The sequence below is a fragment of the Tenebrio molitor genome, chromosome 6 (genome assembly GCF_963966145.1).
Source record: "Tenebrio molitor chromosome 6, icTenMoli1.1, whole genome shotgun sequence".
Taxonomy (NCBI): Eukaryota; Metazoa; Arthropoda; class Insecta; order Coleoptera; family Tenebrionidae; genus Tenebrio; species Tenebrio molitor.
Window position 1 is genome coordinate 13,490,358 of NC_091051.1, and position 18,098 is coordinate 13,508,455.

Sequence of the window (18,098 nt, forward strand, 5' to 3'; positions counted from 1 at the left end):
AGAGATGAATGTCAAAAAATTTTCTCCAGGAGAACCTGAAGAAATTACTAAAGCAGCAAATGCTAATGCGGTTTCAATTTTGAAATTATAACTTTAATAAACATGAAAACAGTTTTTAAATCTTCCATTTTTATTTGATTCTTGATGAAGACTTCTAGGGATTTTTTTTTAAACATTTATACAGGGTGTTAGTAAATAGTTGGGAATAAATCTCAGGGCGAACTCCTTACGAAAAATGTGACTTAAAACATAAATAAAGTTTTTCGTTAAAATAAGTAGTTTTCTCAAAAAAAGAAAAAAAGAAAAATAAACATATTCTGGTATATCTGTATTTTTTTTTGAAATACTACGATTTAATAATGGTTTAAAGAAAAAATTTAAACGTGGAAAGTTGATTTTTTTAATGTATGTCAAAATTCAAAACTAATGCGATTTTAGGCAGACAAATGAACTAATTAGAGAAATTCTCCAACAGTGGACTACATTTTATTTTTTGAGAAAACTACTCATTTTAACGAAAAACTTTATTTAGGTTTTAAGCCACATTTTTCGTAACGAGTTCACCCTGAAATTTATTCCCAACCATTTACTAACACCCTGTACATAGAATTTTTTCTGACCATGATTCTTGTTTCTTAGAAACTGACTTTTACCCTCGATCGTGAAAAAAAGCGTATACCGGGTGATTATAAATTAATGTAAATTTTTTTTCTTATGTTGGGAACACTTTTCAAAAATTACTTTGGTAAACCTGATATCTTAATTAACACATTTGCGTAAGTACAATGACAATACAATAATACAAATACAAAACGAACAAAGCAGTGTATTTCTAAATGTTCGTATAAATTCAACGAGAAAAATGAACAAAATCTATCAGCAAGTATTGAAAAGCTTGCAACATTAATATAACCTTACTTTACCATAGTTAACCTAAAATACACAAATTTATGACAAACCTCGTTTAAACTAGGGAATAAAGGAAAATTGTATCCTTCTCTAATAATGTCTAATAAAAAAGTTACTAAGGGTATCAGATTTAATTACTCAGGTCCATAAAATACTTACTATGGGTTTGTAATTACTACAAAAAAAACTGTCCGTCCGATATTTTTGTTCTACGTCGTAAAAGTAATTGCCAGTTGTAATTACAGAGAACGCGTTTAAGTAAGTAACTGAAAATGAAAGACATTTAACAATTTGAGGGTTACAGTGAGATATCAGTGACAAAAACGCCAACTGTCAAAGTTTGAGTTATATCTAGAAATAATAACCAGTTTCAAAAGCAGTCTTTTTAGTCCATTTCAGACCCCGCAATTACCCGTGAAAAAACGCACGGTGGGACCGTTTCCCTATACATCCTGGCTCTAAGGGTTCATATCGCATGTCCGTATACAGCTGGTCTTTCAGAACTAAAATGATACATTAGCATTGTGACTGGCACATTTTACCCCAGTTTTTTGCATCTGTAATTATCAGAGTCGATACCATGAGAACATCGTAGGATTTTTAATGTGCAGTATCGGGTGCGGCCCCCCTCATAAAAAAGAGAAGAAAAGATAATTAATAAAGAATTAAAATCCGGGCCCAAGATTGCTCCCACTAATGACCGCGGAATGACAATATATAATTAAACAGAAGACAAATGTATTTTAAACCCAATAAACATCTCATTCTTTCCGGGCCCCGAATGGTTAGTTCTTATTTAAAACCATAAATTATCGTCTATTTCCATTGTGGCTGGCTGGTTAAGGAGAGTGGGCTTCATTTTTTAATTAATTAACTTCTTAGAAATAAATGAGTTTTGAGATTTCTTCGTCTAATTCTTATCCTGCACTTCGGTAATTAATAATATTTTTATCCGAGCCACTCGCAACTGATTACTTAATCTCGTAAAAAATATTTTCCTCGCCGTTGTACACGACGAGATTTCAATCTTCGGAGGGCCAATAAAGTCGTCTGTTGGGAGATATCGTGATTAATCGTATTAAAATAGACTAATACGAGTGCTTTTTATTTTCTAGTGGCCAAATCCACTCTGCGATTGTTAACTTATGCAAGTTGCGTGTGCTGCGTTCGCGTGTTAAGGCCACTTTACACGACTATAAACCTTACGGAGGTAACACGGAAAGGTTAAATGGACAGCACGCGATCAGTATCAACGATTCTGAACACTGGTTTGATTGACATTGGGTAAATGTACCTTCTGAATCGTTTTGATGTTTTGCATATGCAGACGTAAACCTCTATTTGTTAAACTCGCCTGCCCCCGAGACCTCGCCGCCGACGGGCTCCCAACTGCCGCCGCCCCGTATTCTGTCGTTCGTGACGGCTTCACACCTGATCTTTGTGCGTTACCGAGAAAACCGATCGGGAAAAAATCCAACATAATTGAATATGAGTTTTCTGGAACGGTTTCTCTTTAATGTCGAGGCTAAGCAATTTCATGCATTTTTCGGCCAACTTACGATAAAATCGACGGAGGAATAATGAAGGAGCGCTACACCTGGCGCTCCAAAGCTATTTTTCATTTCTTTAATTACTTCGAGAATGTCTAATGATATCATCTATTACTGTTGGCCCTTCTCGAACACGACATGATTCTGGTTATGCGTGTAAATACGCGATTTTTTATCAAAGCCTAGACGAATTCGCCACTTTCTTACGCTGCCATCCGTGAAAAACTACCGAAATAATTAATGGGAAACAAAAATTGAATAGTAATGCGGACGAGGATAAAATCGTTTCTTCGGGGTTTTAATTAATAGCGAACTTGATGGATGACGTAGAGTTTCTTCCATTCTGACAACTGGTTTCTAAGTTATCATTATTTAAAAAACCTAACCCATCAGTTCTGCCTCCACGAAAAAAGGCAAACAAATGTGAGACCGTAAATAGGAACCACTAATCTCCGCAGCTTTCCTGGACCATTTTGTAAACATATTTTTCAGCTGAGCTTCCTAATTTACCAGAGAACAATTTACGACAGTGTAAAATGTAATATTCTTTGAAACTCAGTTCTTACAATTGATACTAAATTAAACGGGGTTCTTCATAAAAAAGCTTTAGAGAAAGCTCCAAATCAGAATAAGATGTCCTAGCCTTGGAAGCTTTGGAATTTGTAAATCGACACGGTTTTGGAGAGAAATAGTAGATTATATCATTAAGAGTAGAAGTGACTCTTTTTGTGCTAAGCCCAGAGATTGAGGAAAGACACGAAGTCAAGGTCGGCAACTGGGCGAAGCACAAAAAGACCTTCTAAGTAAGAGATTCATCGACGTTAAAATCAAACAGACTATTTCAGGTCCTTGTAAAATCTGTGTGTGCGGTCTGAACTACTATTATAAAATATATAAAAATTATAATTTGAAAAAAATATATTTCTAATGGATCTGAAAGTTAGCCATTAAGTTCAATTCGGACTTACCCAGATAAAAAACAATTTTGACCGCGTTCTTTCCAAGCTGTCTGTATTTCATGGGTCCATTATGTCACATTATTAAATGGTCGAAAACGATCGGTGTTTGATTAAGCCAACTACGGTAATAAACGCAACATATCTGCAGAGAGATGATGCTTGCGGTTGTCCAAAGCTATTGTCAACTGGCCGCGGTTTTGCGGCTATCCAGCAATAGCACTGGGAAGCGACGTCGGCTGTTGGCTTATTAGTATAACCCTTTGGCGTTGTTGGGCAAATCGAGCCCTAACGGATCTTCACAAACGGGTCGGAACGATCGAACCCAACCGGCCCGTGTATTTACCGTATACAGAACATGTATCCACTGTTAACGTAATGCAATTAATTGCATGTGACTATGGCACAGTAAATAAACCTTTGGTTTACAAATTGTATTGAAAGTAGCACTGCATTGTAGTGGTTGCTTTCAAATGTGGAATGCGCCTTTCATTACGGCCGTGTTTAGATAGCTATAATTAAATTTAAGGCCGCTTTTAACCCCACGGACGGTTTTGTTTCATGTGTGCATTACGGGGCGGCGCGACGCGACCAAATTTTTTAAATATCGACGCAAACATAAGGAGAGCAAATAAATGCATGATGCAGCAGGATCGCAACACCAACCCCTCTTCTGCTTCCATTATCTAATATGCCGCGTTTAGCGTTCGACTGGTACAATGAAAGTGACTGGAACGGCGGCCTGTAATTATTCCTTCATTCAGTCACTCATCTGCTATCAGATCTGTTGATACGGCTCGGCGGACCATGCGTGTGAATGCCTCATAACAACCAACGAACAATAACACAAACTATTGTCCGCAAAATGATACACATTCTCTTGTCATCACGTGCCCAACCATTCCCATCGCTTGTAATTTTTCATAATTATTACGATTTCCGAACACTACCGACCCAGAATTATGCTAATTCGTAATGGGACGTTTGTTATAGCCCATAAAATTTCACACCCTTATTAAAAACCAAACCATCAAATTATTTTTCGAACCCGATATTAATTAACGGTGTTTAACGAGAGGAAACGCTAGGCTCTTGCAACAATCTCACACAAAACAAGTAATTGCGCTTTTATTAAATCAATTATTTCTATGGGAATGCGAATGTCAAGAGGATTTCAGGATTATAAAACTCACCATTTTTTAATTAAGCGCCATTTAAAGTGAACATTATGCACATGCGTCTCAGAAAAGTGCCCCACATAATACGTAATTATTCGAAATTATAAATTCCAGGCCATTCTGAAGTTAATACCAGTTACTTATTGCAAAAATGTGCAGATCAACATTTTTTTAAATAACCGAAGATTTCCAGAGAATGTAACAACCACATTACACGTTGCAAATAGAATTCGTTTTGATAATTGATTAATTTTCAGTATAAAAAGCATCAGGTGTTCATTTAAAGTTGGCGTTAAAGAGTCGATTGTGAACGCACCAGTCGTGAACTTACAGATTAAAAACACAAACAACGAAAAAGGTGAGGTTAGATTTAAACAGCTGATCCGTAATCCGTCGTGCGTTCACAACCGACTCTTCAACGCCAACTTTGACGGGAAATTAAATGAACACCCGATATCTAGTAGAACCTTAGAAGAAGTTATAGATATATTGCAACAATAAGAAACACGCGAAAAAAACAGAATGAATAGTACATTGGAATAAATGGTACTAATGGTGCCTAATAAAAAAAGATGTAATTATTGCACAGAATGGGAGAAATTAAAGAATTTTAGAAGGTGGAAAAGTGGCCATTCGGTAGGAACAAAGAAAAATTAGAAATCAGAGTGTAGGTATCATATGTTTAAAGAAAAAATGGTTTTGGTTTGAGAACGGTTCGTATATGAATAGTCCAATAGGACTGTAATTCGCAAATTCAAAGTTAGGTTATGTGAAACTTAGTCTGTCATTATATCGCGCATTCAAATGAAATCCTGCGATGGGAAGGCGTTGGAAACCGCCAATTGTTGTGCTTTTTTAAAGCGTAGATTAATTGGAGCATGTTGACAGCTAACCTAAAATTTAGAGCCGAAAAAATTACATAAAAAATAGAATAAGTTAATGATTCCTATTCTCGAAGCAAATCTAAGGGCACTCTTTCCTGAAAACAAACATGTTCAATTATGTCCCGATTAAACATAAACAAATGTCATCCTGTCAAACGGCGGGAAATTCAAACTTTACGCTGTTCTAAACGGTTTAATTTATCCAACGCCTACTCAGCGCAGGATTTCATTTAAACGCACGATATGTAATAACAATAACGTACCTAAAGCTGCGCCACACGTTTTCGATGCTTTTGTTTTCCACAGCCGCTCATGATTACACATTTTTTGAGGCTTAAGGTATTTCATGACAGCAAATTAAGAGAAAAAAAAGTGTTGTTAGAAACACTGTGATTGTCATGGGAAGAATATGTCATTACAAAATAAAGTTAAAAGATACTGTGCTACAAGAGTATTCAACAAAAGGAGAATAAGCAGAAGAACGAAAAAAAATGAATCCAAATTGTCTAAACTAAATATTTGGAACATGAAAAAATAATTATGTAGTGTTTAGACGAAAAAAAAGATTGCTAAATGAACAGGAATACAAATGATGAAAGTTTGAAGAAAAAATTATCTGTAAAAGACAATGAAACTGATTCTGGGAGAGAGCTTGGAAAATAAATAGTTCATAGATTTAAAATAAAACCACATACTGGAAAAAGATGGATGAGATTAAATTAAATGAAGCCTCAGTTAACCACATAACTTAAAAAAAATAAACAACAAAACCATCAAAAATTGTTTGAAGATCATACTGTTTTCTTTTTATACGTAGTGTGTGCACATGTTCCTGACTGAAGCAACTTTAAACGGTGAGTTATTTGTTACTTTACTAGTACTTTAGTCAAGTTCATTAAAAAAATTAAGAATATACATACTTGGATTCTTTGATTTTTATCAAAATAACATCTACCAAATAGCTTAGTAAGTTTCGAAAAAACAATTTCTGTTTAAAAAATCTCTTGAAGAAAAAACCTTCTGAAAATGTACTGATTGAATTGAAATTGAATCATCTATCTTACAGTGCAGTTTTTCTCTAGGCAAATATTTTAAAATAACAAATTAAATTTTAACTGACGTTTTTACAGTTAAAAAACAATGATCAGCAAAATTTTGCAAAGAAGAAAGTTACTAGGTTTGTGTAACTGTTGTTTCTCATTATTAAAACAATTGATAATTAAATTCTTATCGTGCGATTCAAGGCAAATTCTATACAACTGTCTATCACCATTTTAACAATTTCTGGGTGAGCTTTATCGCTCACAGCCACATACGTCAGAATCATCATCGGTTTCTTCCTCCGACTTACAGATTAAAGAAAATCTCTGTCCAGTCCGTTACAATTGAGACAACTCTTAGGTGATTTTTCGGTGGTTGGTTCCAATAGTGCTTACTAACGGTGAGACGCCGAAAAAAATGGAAGCACCGACCGAATATCTTGCGCAGTCGTTCACTACTGGGATTGTTATTATTTACATGTTAGATGTAGAGACAAGGAGAAAGTTCATGTCTTCAAATTATTAACCACGTAATAATAATGTATCAAAAATGAATCAGCATTCCGTCGATGAAGAACCGCCGATAAATAATGTATTAATTGATTGTAATCGCTCCAGCACAGTTTCTAATTTGGTACTGTTCCTCGGGGCGCCCCGAAATTACAATCCCGTCGATAAATTGTACGATTTCATATCCATCAAATGCACGTATTGCGTTGCGACTGAGATTAAAAAACACAAAACCGACGGGGGTAGTTGGCTAGGGGAGTCGTCCCAGCCAGATAGATACAGTAGCCTCTCTTTGTTGAAGTGGAGTATCCGATTATAATGCCCACTATACCGTCTAACAAAAGCTTTTTCATAAGGTTCACAGATCCGTAGAATATGATTTGGCTCATTGCACTCGAAAAATATAATTTCGTTTTTTAAAAAGCTCCGCTAAAAATGAGGTCGTGATGTGCGGTTTTTTCGGTTTTGTTTGGGTTACAACATCTGCTTGCCCTAACTGTTGTTAATTCGATATTAATGTGGTTATGCAAATACGAAAGGTGATGCTAAGGAATGGATTTTCGGCCCTTTCATTATACCAGACCAGGTCGGAGCTTTTTCTTCGCCTTAATTTTTATTTAATGTCGCAATTATACGATTCACATCGTGGGCACTTTGTTTCGGTTTAAGCGCACACTTGACATATCTTCGTTGCCAAAGTATCGAAGATATTAATTAATCGCTTAACTTGCATTGTTTTATTAGATTTCATAAAGTAGATCACCGTACATTGAAGGCGACGTAATTGAATTAAAATTACACACCTACTGGGTTCTAGTTTGCTCCAGCTGGTAATAATTCCACATAAATTTATTTTTATTCTCTAACGTCGCACGCCCACTTTATAACAATCTAATCCTGCGGAAACCAGCTGCAAAATAACCTGGACATGTATTCATAACCGATTAATCTAAAACAGTTAATAAAATATCCGAACGGATACCACATGAGTCAAGTCTAGGATGAGAGAAGAGGAAGACAATATTAATTTAGTCTTTGAAAAAAATGTGAGCAATCGCAACAAATTGTGAATTTGAAATTTGTGGATGATCGTTTTGTGGAAATGTGTCGAGGGAGGTGTTGTTGTTAGATTTATTATTTACTCGATAATTATGGGGTCGACGCGTCCAAAAATAGCACCCCGCAACCAATTTTCGTTTCGCCTTGTTTAGATCAATTTCTCACACAACGTATCGATATCAATAAAGGATAATTTCTCGCCGACAGAAAATTAAACGTGGAACAATAGAGGACGAGGAAACAAAGATGGAATCCAACATGCACGCGGATAGGCGAAGGAATAATTCCTATAATAATGGTATTGTGGTGTGTTGCCATAAAAGGCTAGGTGTTTTGTTTGTGGCGTCTTTGTGCTGATCAAAAGTTAGTTCATTAGTGGAAATGTATCCAATAATTCATCTGCGAGCGGCTCGAAACGAGTACTAATGGCTTGAAATAAGATATCAAGGCACGCAATGATACCAACAACCGACTATAAATTTGTCTGCGGTAATAAGGAATGTGCCGGTCTCGTGTAAGATGGTGGTATTTAATTAGACCAGTGCTCATTTTCAGCTCCGCGGGTCCCTGTCACCGCTCCCATAAACATCCCGACCGAAGGGTGGAAGTCTGAAATCGCGATCGGAAATTTTTCGTCCTTCGGGCGTCGCGACGCGTCCAAATCGGCAGACGCCTGCACCGCGAGTGCAAGGCAAACAGACGAAACAGTCGGCATCAGGAAATCGGAATGAAATTGTGACTAGTACGCATGACGTTTGCGAGCGAGATGGTCCATTCAACAGACGGAGATATTTTCGGGGGGGTCCCCCAGGATCACCGCGCCAGACGGTTTGGCTGGAATTGCATCATCAGGCAAAGCAACCTGTGGATTCCGCCAGATAAATCTCCCACACAATGACTCTGTTTCCGCATTTGTATGCCGCCAGCACCGCCGCCGACTGTGTGAATTTGTGCCGGTTAACGCCGACAACGATTATTTTCACGGACGTTCTGTTTCCACCTCACGCCCATAATTTACATGGAAAAGAGACGTCGCAAGAGATTTGTTCGATTCATGTGAAGTTCACGAAATCAGTCCATGTGTTTAGGTCTGGAGTCTCCGTTGCTCAACGTTTGTTTTGTTCGTGTAACGTCAAACAATGGATTGAGGTTTGTTTCTATTCATGTTGCATAAACGTGTAAATGTTGCGAGCACGTTGGAAATTAGAAAACAACAAAATCTGTCGCAAATCGAGATAAATGTCAGAAATTCGAATGTCACAAATCGAAACAACTATCAGCTGTTCATTTAAATTTATTCGCAAAGTTGGCGTTGAAGAGTCGATTGTGAACGCACCACGAATTACAGATCAGCTGTTTAATGTAACCTTACTTTTTGCGTTTTTTGTGACGGATGAGTGGTGCGTTCACAATCGACTCTTCAACGCCAATTTTGTAATGAACACCTGATACAAATGTTCGTTGCCACCACCTCTAACTACTAAAACTTTGACTTCCATTATTATTAAAATCAAAATCCAACACTTATGAAGAATTTAAAATTATTCGATTTTACGGGATACAGTTGGTTGCAAAAAAAAAAACGGGAACTGTCAGAATAAAATTGACACATTTTTGCAATTTTTCCATAGTGTGAAACCTTCTTACGAGAGATAGGTTAGTAGAGTTAAAAAATCACTTGATAGGTATTGTCAAGTAGACAATTAATTGACAAATCGACAAAACCAAATTTACATTAGGAAAATTTTCGTTTCCTGTTTTTTTTTTCAACCAACTGTACAAACACCAAGAACAAGTCAAACTGATGGAAAATAGGTAACTGAAGGTCAATTCGACAGACCTGGTGCGAACAAAAGTGACAAAAAAGTTCCAAGTCGATAAAGAAAATTCTTTGTTTTTACTCTGCAGGAATTATTTTTCCTAAATCGCATTAATAAAAATGTATTAAAATTACTAGAATAATTTTTTTGATCGATCAAACTGATATTAGTGTATTAAAAGTACGAAAATATAAAAAATAAGTTAAACGAGGTACCTCGAACATGATCAAAAAGAATCAACAGGGTGTTATTTTTCGGCGTCTTCGTTTATTATGCTTCAAATTTGTTTATTATTTTTTAACTTAACACTATTAAACTGAATTAAATAACAGTTTTTAATAAAAAAATGTAGACATCTGTAAGTATTACGCCAAGTGAATAAAATTAAAAACATACATACATATGTTCATAAAATACATTTTAAATCAAGGCTGTTTCTGTTTGCTTTAAATTAAATTTTTGAATAACAAATGCAGTAGGTAAAGATCTGAAGCAGGTGAGTCTTGAATAGGTTGTATTATCTCAACAGACGGGAATAAGACAAGAGCACAAGAAAATACTTTTTTCTCCCTACCGGGTAGAAATGTAGGCTGTGGATACCTCATTTGAGGTGAGAAAATTCAACTTTCTCGCTAAGGTAAGAAAGTAAATCATGAAATGTTTATGGTAAAACTGTACCAAAATACAAATGTCAAAAGTGTCAAAAGTGAAATAAGTTATTGATAAATGAAAGCCAATTCAATGAAGTAAGTTGGTAGGTCAATCATATAATCTGGAAAATAAACAGATAAGCTAGGTAGGAAGATTACTTTACCCTGTTTATATCAAATTTTCGAACAAACCTCAAATCTTCAAATGCGATGACAAGTTAATTAAACAAATAACACAGCCTACTATTCAATTCTCAAAATTTTCGTTTCAATCACGAATATAACCATCTTTTTTGACTTTTTTCAACAAAGTTGTGCCGGTAGGGAAAAAAATTGTATTCAAACCTTGTTAAGAAAGTGTCCTTGCAGACCTTAGGCACTTACAAACCTCGTCTACGACTCGGTTTATAATCTTTGCCTGCGGTCTGCAAGAAACCACTTTCTTACCTTGGTTTGAAATATACTATTAGTTTCTTCCTATAAACCTGTTACATATTTTGGTAGAAATCAATTCAGTAATAACGTAGAACATTTTTAATTCGTTTGGAAAATAAGGAAAAAAACAAGGTTGTGCATTTTGGTGGACATTAAGAGTAGAAGTGAGTCTTTTTGTGCTAAGCAAAGAAATTGAAGACTGAGACGAAGTTGAGGTCGGCAACTGGGCAGCCACAAAAAGATCTACTACTTGCTACATTTCAACTCCTAGGATTTGAAGTGTTTCCAGTCCGGTTACAAAAAAAAAAACTACTTCAACCGTTTCTATGGGACGCACAAAGGCGCAATTTTCAACCGCTTGAAGATAAAATAAATTCTTCTTATTGTTCTACGAACAAACTCCGATGTGGATGTCGTTGAAAAAGTGGGCGTAATTCAAAATAAATGATAATATAAAAATAGTGCTTTCAAAGAAAGTATCCCTACTTGATAGAAATATTCGTAATGACAAATAAATCTGGCCTCGATGCCGTGCCACCTTTTTTAAACTAAAAGTAGTTTTAAGTTTGGAATAATGGATACAAATAAATCAGAATTTAATAATCTACCCAAAACTCCAAAAAAAATGGGGATTGACATTTTTTAAAAATAACGAAGACTTCATTGCACGGAAACGGAAAGGGGCGGAAAAATTAAAATGATAAAAAAAATAAAATTTACTCGTCCGAGTTTTTTCGAATCTTTCCATTATTCAAAATTATGGCGCTCTCTGTTTATAAAAGAACAAAGCTACCAAACAAAACTAGATGTTCAACCAATTAATAAAAGTTCAAGACTGGCTTGAAGAAGTGACAGTTAATCTAGGTAAATTAATTATCCAATTTAATTGGATTTTTCAAGAAAAATGTAAATTTCCAAATTAAGTTTAAGCGAAGTGAGAAATAATTTTTGGAGAGTGGTGCCACCGTTCCAGCCATATTGACCATCTGCACACTTTTGCGGAGGTTAACGACATAAATTATCATATCCCTGTGTAATAATTTGTTAAATAATTTCTTTGGGTTTCCATTAACCTCAAAAAAGGCGCAATTACAAGCCATTTGGAATTGTTTTGGCTAATAGTCCCTCGGACCATTAAACATGCAGCATATAATTTTTGAAATTAATTTTCCAAGTGTTGATACAAACTTGCGGAGTTAAATAGCCTTCAACAAGTTACTTCAATTACGGCAGCCCAAAAAATTAGCGTAATTAAAAATTACAATAAAAAAACGGAAAGAACAAGACTAATTGCCGGTTGCTGCGTTAACCTAACGTAATTTTTTCGTAGCTTTATTGCTGATAGACCAAAGGATACATTAATTTGCTACGTTTTGTAAGAGAAAGAGACCACCCAGTCCAAAAGATGCGAACGCGGCTGGCTATTCATCACTCGATCCGTTTTCCCATTTCGAAATATCAGAAAGGACGTTCGGCAAAGCACGAGCTTCTCTCCGCAAAATAAAATTATTGAAATGGTTCACGTACAGAAATAAAACGACCTCACCTGCCTTGACTAACAGGCATGCAATTAATTTTAGACCATGCCTCCCTTACACAATGTTAATCTGCATACTAGAAGAAGTTTAATAAGGTGGACATGTATGAACAGTGTACATGTAATCTTAAGCACAATACCGAGCCACATAAATGCAACAAAAACCCATTTAAACTCTAACAAAAATATAATAAGTTGCGTACAAACTCTGATTGCTTTTGCAAAAATAAATGAATTATTAAAATACTCTTGCACTGAATAGAGTATGCGGTTCCAGCCGGCCAGACAGCTCTTCGTCGGAGCACCGAGGCTGCACTTGGTCGATACCCAGATGGGGTGTACACTGTGCGACAGAGACGACGAACGGCGCCTTTTTTAATTACTAGACTCCGAACATTTCCCTAGACGTGCATTTTTAGCCAAACTCATTTCAAATAAGAATTAGCGGCATATCTGCTGAATTCTTTATTACAACGGCGAACGCTACCACGTTAAACTGTTATTGTTATGGCTCGTGTAAACTCGAAAATTAACTTTAAAGTGTCCCGACAATAACCAAATAAAAAATCTTTCGCCGAGGATTTTCGCGCCGCGGGCGGTCAAACACCCATACCTCATTTCGTCTTAGATAATCGGAACCGAATTCGTTCACTTTCACCGCCATCATGACATCACTCCCGACATGAATAAACAAATATTACACAAAGACACAAACGAGCGCAGCCAGATCTGCTCCGAACTCAAAAATCAAAGGCGATTGACGGTTACAACAGATGCAGTTGTGCAAGATGATAATTGTCTCTTTGTAATGGAATCAGAATTTCAAACGGTTCGAAACCAAAATTTTCAGTCGAAGTGTTACCGCAGTGAACACTTTCTGGACCTCTTTTGTTCCCACATATACCATAAATATCGTTTACGTTGGAGAAATACCCAACTCCTCTTACTTGAAACTGCAAGTAGTCATGTTTATTCAAATAAAGATGTAATTTTTTGTGTTGCTCAAATACTTGTTCGGAAAATTAGCAAGTAGCGATTAACAAGTTATTTAAGTTCGTTCAAAGCCTGATTAATTATTTATAAAAGTTTATAAGACCAATATAGTTTGACGTCGGCATCAACAAGGTGGGTCAGTGGCATTTAGAGTAAATACACCCACCTTATCTACAATAATTATTTCCGAGCCCATATGCAGTAGTGTCAGATAACAATTATTAATAATTTGTAGTGGAATTCTGACTGTGCAGAGAGATATAAATTAAGCCGTCAAGCGACGGAAGCACTTTGTGTAAAAATTATTGTTAAAATCTTGTAACAGCTCCTTCATACAAAACGAGATTGAAATGAGTAATTAAAAGACACGTGAATTTCAAATTATACACTTTTGTAAAGTAAATCCTTCTTTGCATGTTGATAATCCTTATTAAATGAGTCAAAAATTTGTGCGAAAAACGTTTATCACCATCGTGATTGTGTGGTACTTATCTGTAAATAACAATTGATAATATGTTGATATTGTTATGATTAATGTCAAGTTGACTGACAGACAATTAAAAATCTTTTTATTGCCTATATTATTTATGCTCCTTTTTATCAACAACGTGATATTTATGTTCGTGGAACGAAAAACTGCTGTTCACTAATTGTACTTGAAATGTACACAATATATTATAAATTAAGACGTGTGGGTGCTACCCTCAACTTGCACCGATTGCCTATTTTAAGAACAATTGTATTTGGTGCTACGCAGAACAGGTGTACTTGATAGTACTGCTTGCAGTATATAATAAAAATGTAACACAATTTAAATAAGAGCGAGCAAATAATTTACGAGTATGTGAAAGGATATTTCCAACAATTTTAGAAGAATTTTTCCAGTCGATAAAAATTGCAAAAATGTTTAATCCTTGTCAAATTAACATAAACATCGACCAGTCATAAAACCGAAGATACTAAATTAAAAACTCGTAGGCGCAATAAAATCGAATGAATTCATCTTGAGCAGAAATTTTCAGAATCAGCTGTTAAAATCCCCTTCGGCTGCAAACGACTCTGGACGGTTATTGAACACAACAATGTAATAAGCAATAATGTAGACCTGTTACCGACTAACTATATTCACTATGTATGAATGTGCAAACATAAAAATTTAAGTCCGCTGTCAATTTTGACCTCTGCCTTAGTCCCATAATAAATAACAGTGTGATTTTCTCGAACAAGTTGTAGGTCTACCCGCTTGGGATGTTTTAATGGCAAGGCGTAACTGTCAACAATATTTATTTAAAGATGATTTAAATCCCCACAAGAACACTATGCTCCCGTCTTGTTTATTGTTACACGTATTCCATTGTTACTTTATACTTTGTATGCACAGGCAAAAGTTTAACGTCTCCTGGATTCCTAATTGCCGATCGGATGAAGTGCCAGACCCTTCGGGGACGGTAAATTGGATTTGGTAAAAGTGTCAAAATAAAAAGAGTTGTCTGCGTTGCGTACAATAATTTTTAGAAGGCTAAGCGGTGCCCGAAACAAAGACTCAACGGAAAAAGGAAGAATTCATCTGGAAAACTATTTTCAGGAGTACCATTCTCAATGGTTTTTCAGTTCTTAGAACCATGAAAGTAATGTTACATTTGTGATTAAAGTGATTAAGTGATTTAATAATTTCATTTCTGAACAATTCTTGTAAAAATGGCCACAATCTTCTAAAGGAAGATTTCAGAACTGTTATAAAAATCTATTTTTTTTTTATCGAATATTGTGTCAACAATTTTTTACGTTCTGGTAGAGTACTTAAGTTAGTTATTGAATAAAGAGAATTTCATTTTTCGAATCCTGAAAAGACACAGACTTCAAACTTAGTCCTCGAGAGACGCACAGAAATGAGAATTTGTTAGGTGTACCTACTCAGAACCGGTGTTATCTAATTGTAAGAGATTTTACACTTGTTGGTCAACGGATACAAGAAAGGTTACCGTAGAGTTGCCAATGTAAGTAATCATAAAATAGATACATTTATTATTTTTATTTTTGGTGGTTTCAAAAAATCAAAAATCGAAAGTGTCGTTACATGTTCCACGTGCCAGCAAAAACCTTAAACGTGCCATTTCTGGAAGGCACCCTACTAAACATTTGTTATTTTTGCGTTAGATCTAATTCCAGAAGCTGCCGTAAATTTCTCTCTGCCACTTTCACCCTCATAAAAAATTTGATATTTTAATTGTGTCCGTTGCAACCTCGATCGAATCGCATAATGGCGTTAACAAATCCCATTATGGCAATACAATACAAACAATGGTGTTAATATTTGTATTATAAATGGTCAGTAGCCGGGGTCCGACTCGGGCGAGGATGAGCTCACCGGGACGCCTCAAGATTTCCCGATAGCTTACGCCTTCATAATAGCCGAGTGCTAATAGGTTCTGTCAGATGACCGTTCAACTTATCATCCCTTTATAACATTCGGCATAATATATCGATAGAGAGGCGCCACTCGGCCCATTTACGTATATAAAAAGAGATATGCCGCACGGAACATTAATAAAACACGTGTGTTATCTAGACCGATGATTGGAATTCAAACGAGTTTCGCGTTATTGAATCAACAATCGTCGAGTATGCAGAAATATAAAGGGGACGGCGGCGTCCTCCGCTCGATTCCCCTTGTTTCATTTTATAATTATTTCAGTCTAAACGCGGGGGTTGCTCTGGCCCAGTTAGTATTTATAGAGTGCATCTATCATAAACGGGATCGTCTCTGCGAGAAGGGTTGTAGGGGTTGAGCGACTGGAGAGCCACCTTATTACGCAAACACGTACCTGGCCGTGGTGCAGTCTCTGTAGAGCGTGTCGAAGTCCTTGCAGGAGAGGAGTTTGCATCTGTTGACGCCGGGCTGGATTGCCCCCAATCCCCGGAGGATCCTGACCTGCTCCACGTTACAGACGAGGGGCACGATGTCGAGCCGCTTGAGTTTGGTGTAGACCGTGTGCAGCCCGCCGACCAGGTGTTTGAGGAAGAGCTCGAAGGCCTGTGGAAGACATAGCATGGTGTCGCCGGCTATGATGAAGGCGGCGACCTTCTGTCCGCGGTAGTCGACCAGTTTGCACTCGTTGGCCGTGGGGTCGGAGGTGGAGATCGGCGGCGGGCTGTTGTAGGAGCGCGGCGGAGCGTGGTGCGCCATCAGATCGAGGGGGCTGTGGAGCACCCCGAGCGAGTTGAGCAGGCCGAGGCCCGGCGGCGGGAGATGGCCCAGGGCCATGCTCCGGGCCAGGCTGGCCGAGGAGACCGGCGGCGGGCTGAGCGGGTGCGCCATCGACATCGGCGGCCCCAGGGGGCTGGCCTGGCGCGGGCTGTGCACCTGGTTGTGGTTGCTGGACGCGGGGTTGTTGTTGTTCGTGGGTGGCGACGGCGAGGGCTTGACGGCGACGGCGGGGGAGCCCGAGGACGCGTGGCTGCTGTGCTCGCTGGCAGAGTCCATGCCGGAGTTGTCCATCGTCGCGACGCGAACACCTCGAGATCAAAACACTGCACCAGAGTCCATCACCCGGAGCGACAGTCGTACCAGACAGTCGAAGAGATGTCGTAATAGTGAGGGTTCGGATTGTTTGTCCGTCTGTCTGCCGGGCGGGGCGTAAGTGCGCACCGCGTACACTCTGTACACTCTGGAGCGCGACCTGAGGAAGTGCGGACACGACCGGTACACTCGCCGGGTACAAATGTAATAAATAAAAACATTTGGAAAAACTGCTGCAAGTGCCGGGGGGCGGGGCCTGCCCGGCCGCGGCCTATTGGACAGAGCGGCTGCGTCGCGACACGCCATTGGCGCCCTCCCCTTGCACCATCGCTACCGCCCACCCTCCGCTACTGAAAGAAGTTAGTTTCTTTGTAGCTTTGAGGGCGGATGCAAGGGAACTTGAAATATGAGCTGTGACGTATTGATAAAGAATGTCACCGGGCCTGTCGCTGCGGAATCAATACGAGGTGTGCGGGCCGCTTTTTATTCCGTACCGATGCACTTCTTTGTTTTAAAACGGACGAACCGACGACCAAAAAAATATCTACCCACCACTATTTTTATAACACGATACCAAATCAAAAAATAAACTCAACGGTCGCCGGATCTCTCCTCCACTCGACTCCCCAAATTTACACTCTCGGTTTCGCGAAGGACCCTAATTCTAAAATCGAGGCGACCTTATTGATTAATCCCTCTTACCAATAAAGAATACGGTTAGTAGACATCAGGTCATCAACTGTCAGTATCGATTCGAGCTTTCCTGCAACAAAGAAGCACAGATAGGCTATTCAAATAATTTTTATGTTCAATAACTACCAAAATAAACTTATGTCAATAAATCGTTCCAAATCGATCAATGTTTTATTTCTTTCTCTATTTACGGGACCTTACGTTATTTTCCACATTTTTCATTTTTATTACCTTATTGTCGATGTAAAGTTAAATTAATAAAGCAAAAAAAAAATGGTCGTTAACAGATAGATCACGTCGTTAATTGATTTGAATCTTATCAATTTTTATAAGTGTTATTCAATTCAATTTAAAATTAAACATT

The 18,098-nt window shown here is 37.6% G+C and overlaps 2 protein-coding genes across 7 annotated transcripts in view; one reads left to right on the forward strand and one right to left on the reverse strand.

Moving 5' to 3' along the window:
- Window positions 1–17,251, reverse strand: part of dac (dachshund) — a 191,647-nt gene extending 174,396 nt beyond the window's left edge. For all 6 annotated transcript variants that reach the window (XM_069050712.1, XM_069050710.1, XM_069050708.1 and 3 more), the window contains exon 1: window positions 16,347–17,251. In XM_069050712.1, coding sequence (XP_068906813.1) covers window positions 16,347–17,020 — 674 coding nt within the window. In that variant the 5' untranslated portion in view covers window positions 17,021–17,251. The remainder of the gene's footprint in view (window positions 1–16,346) is intronic.
- Window positions 1–18,098, forward strand: part of Tbc1d15-17 (TBC1 domain family member 15/17) — a 113,851-nt gene that overhangs the window by 66,494 nt on the left and 29,259 nt on the right. The gene's annotated exons all lie outside the window — the stretch shown is intronic.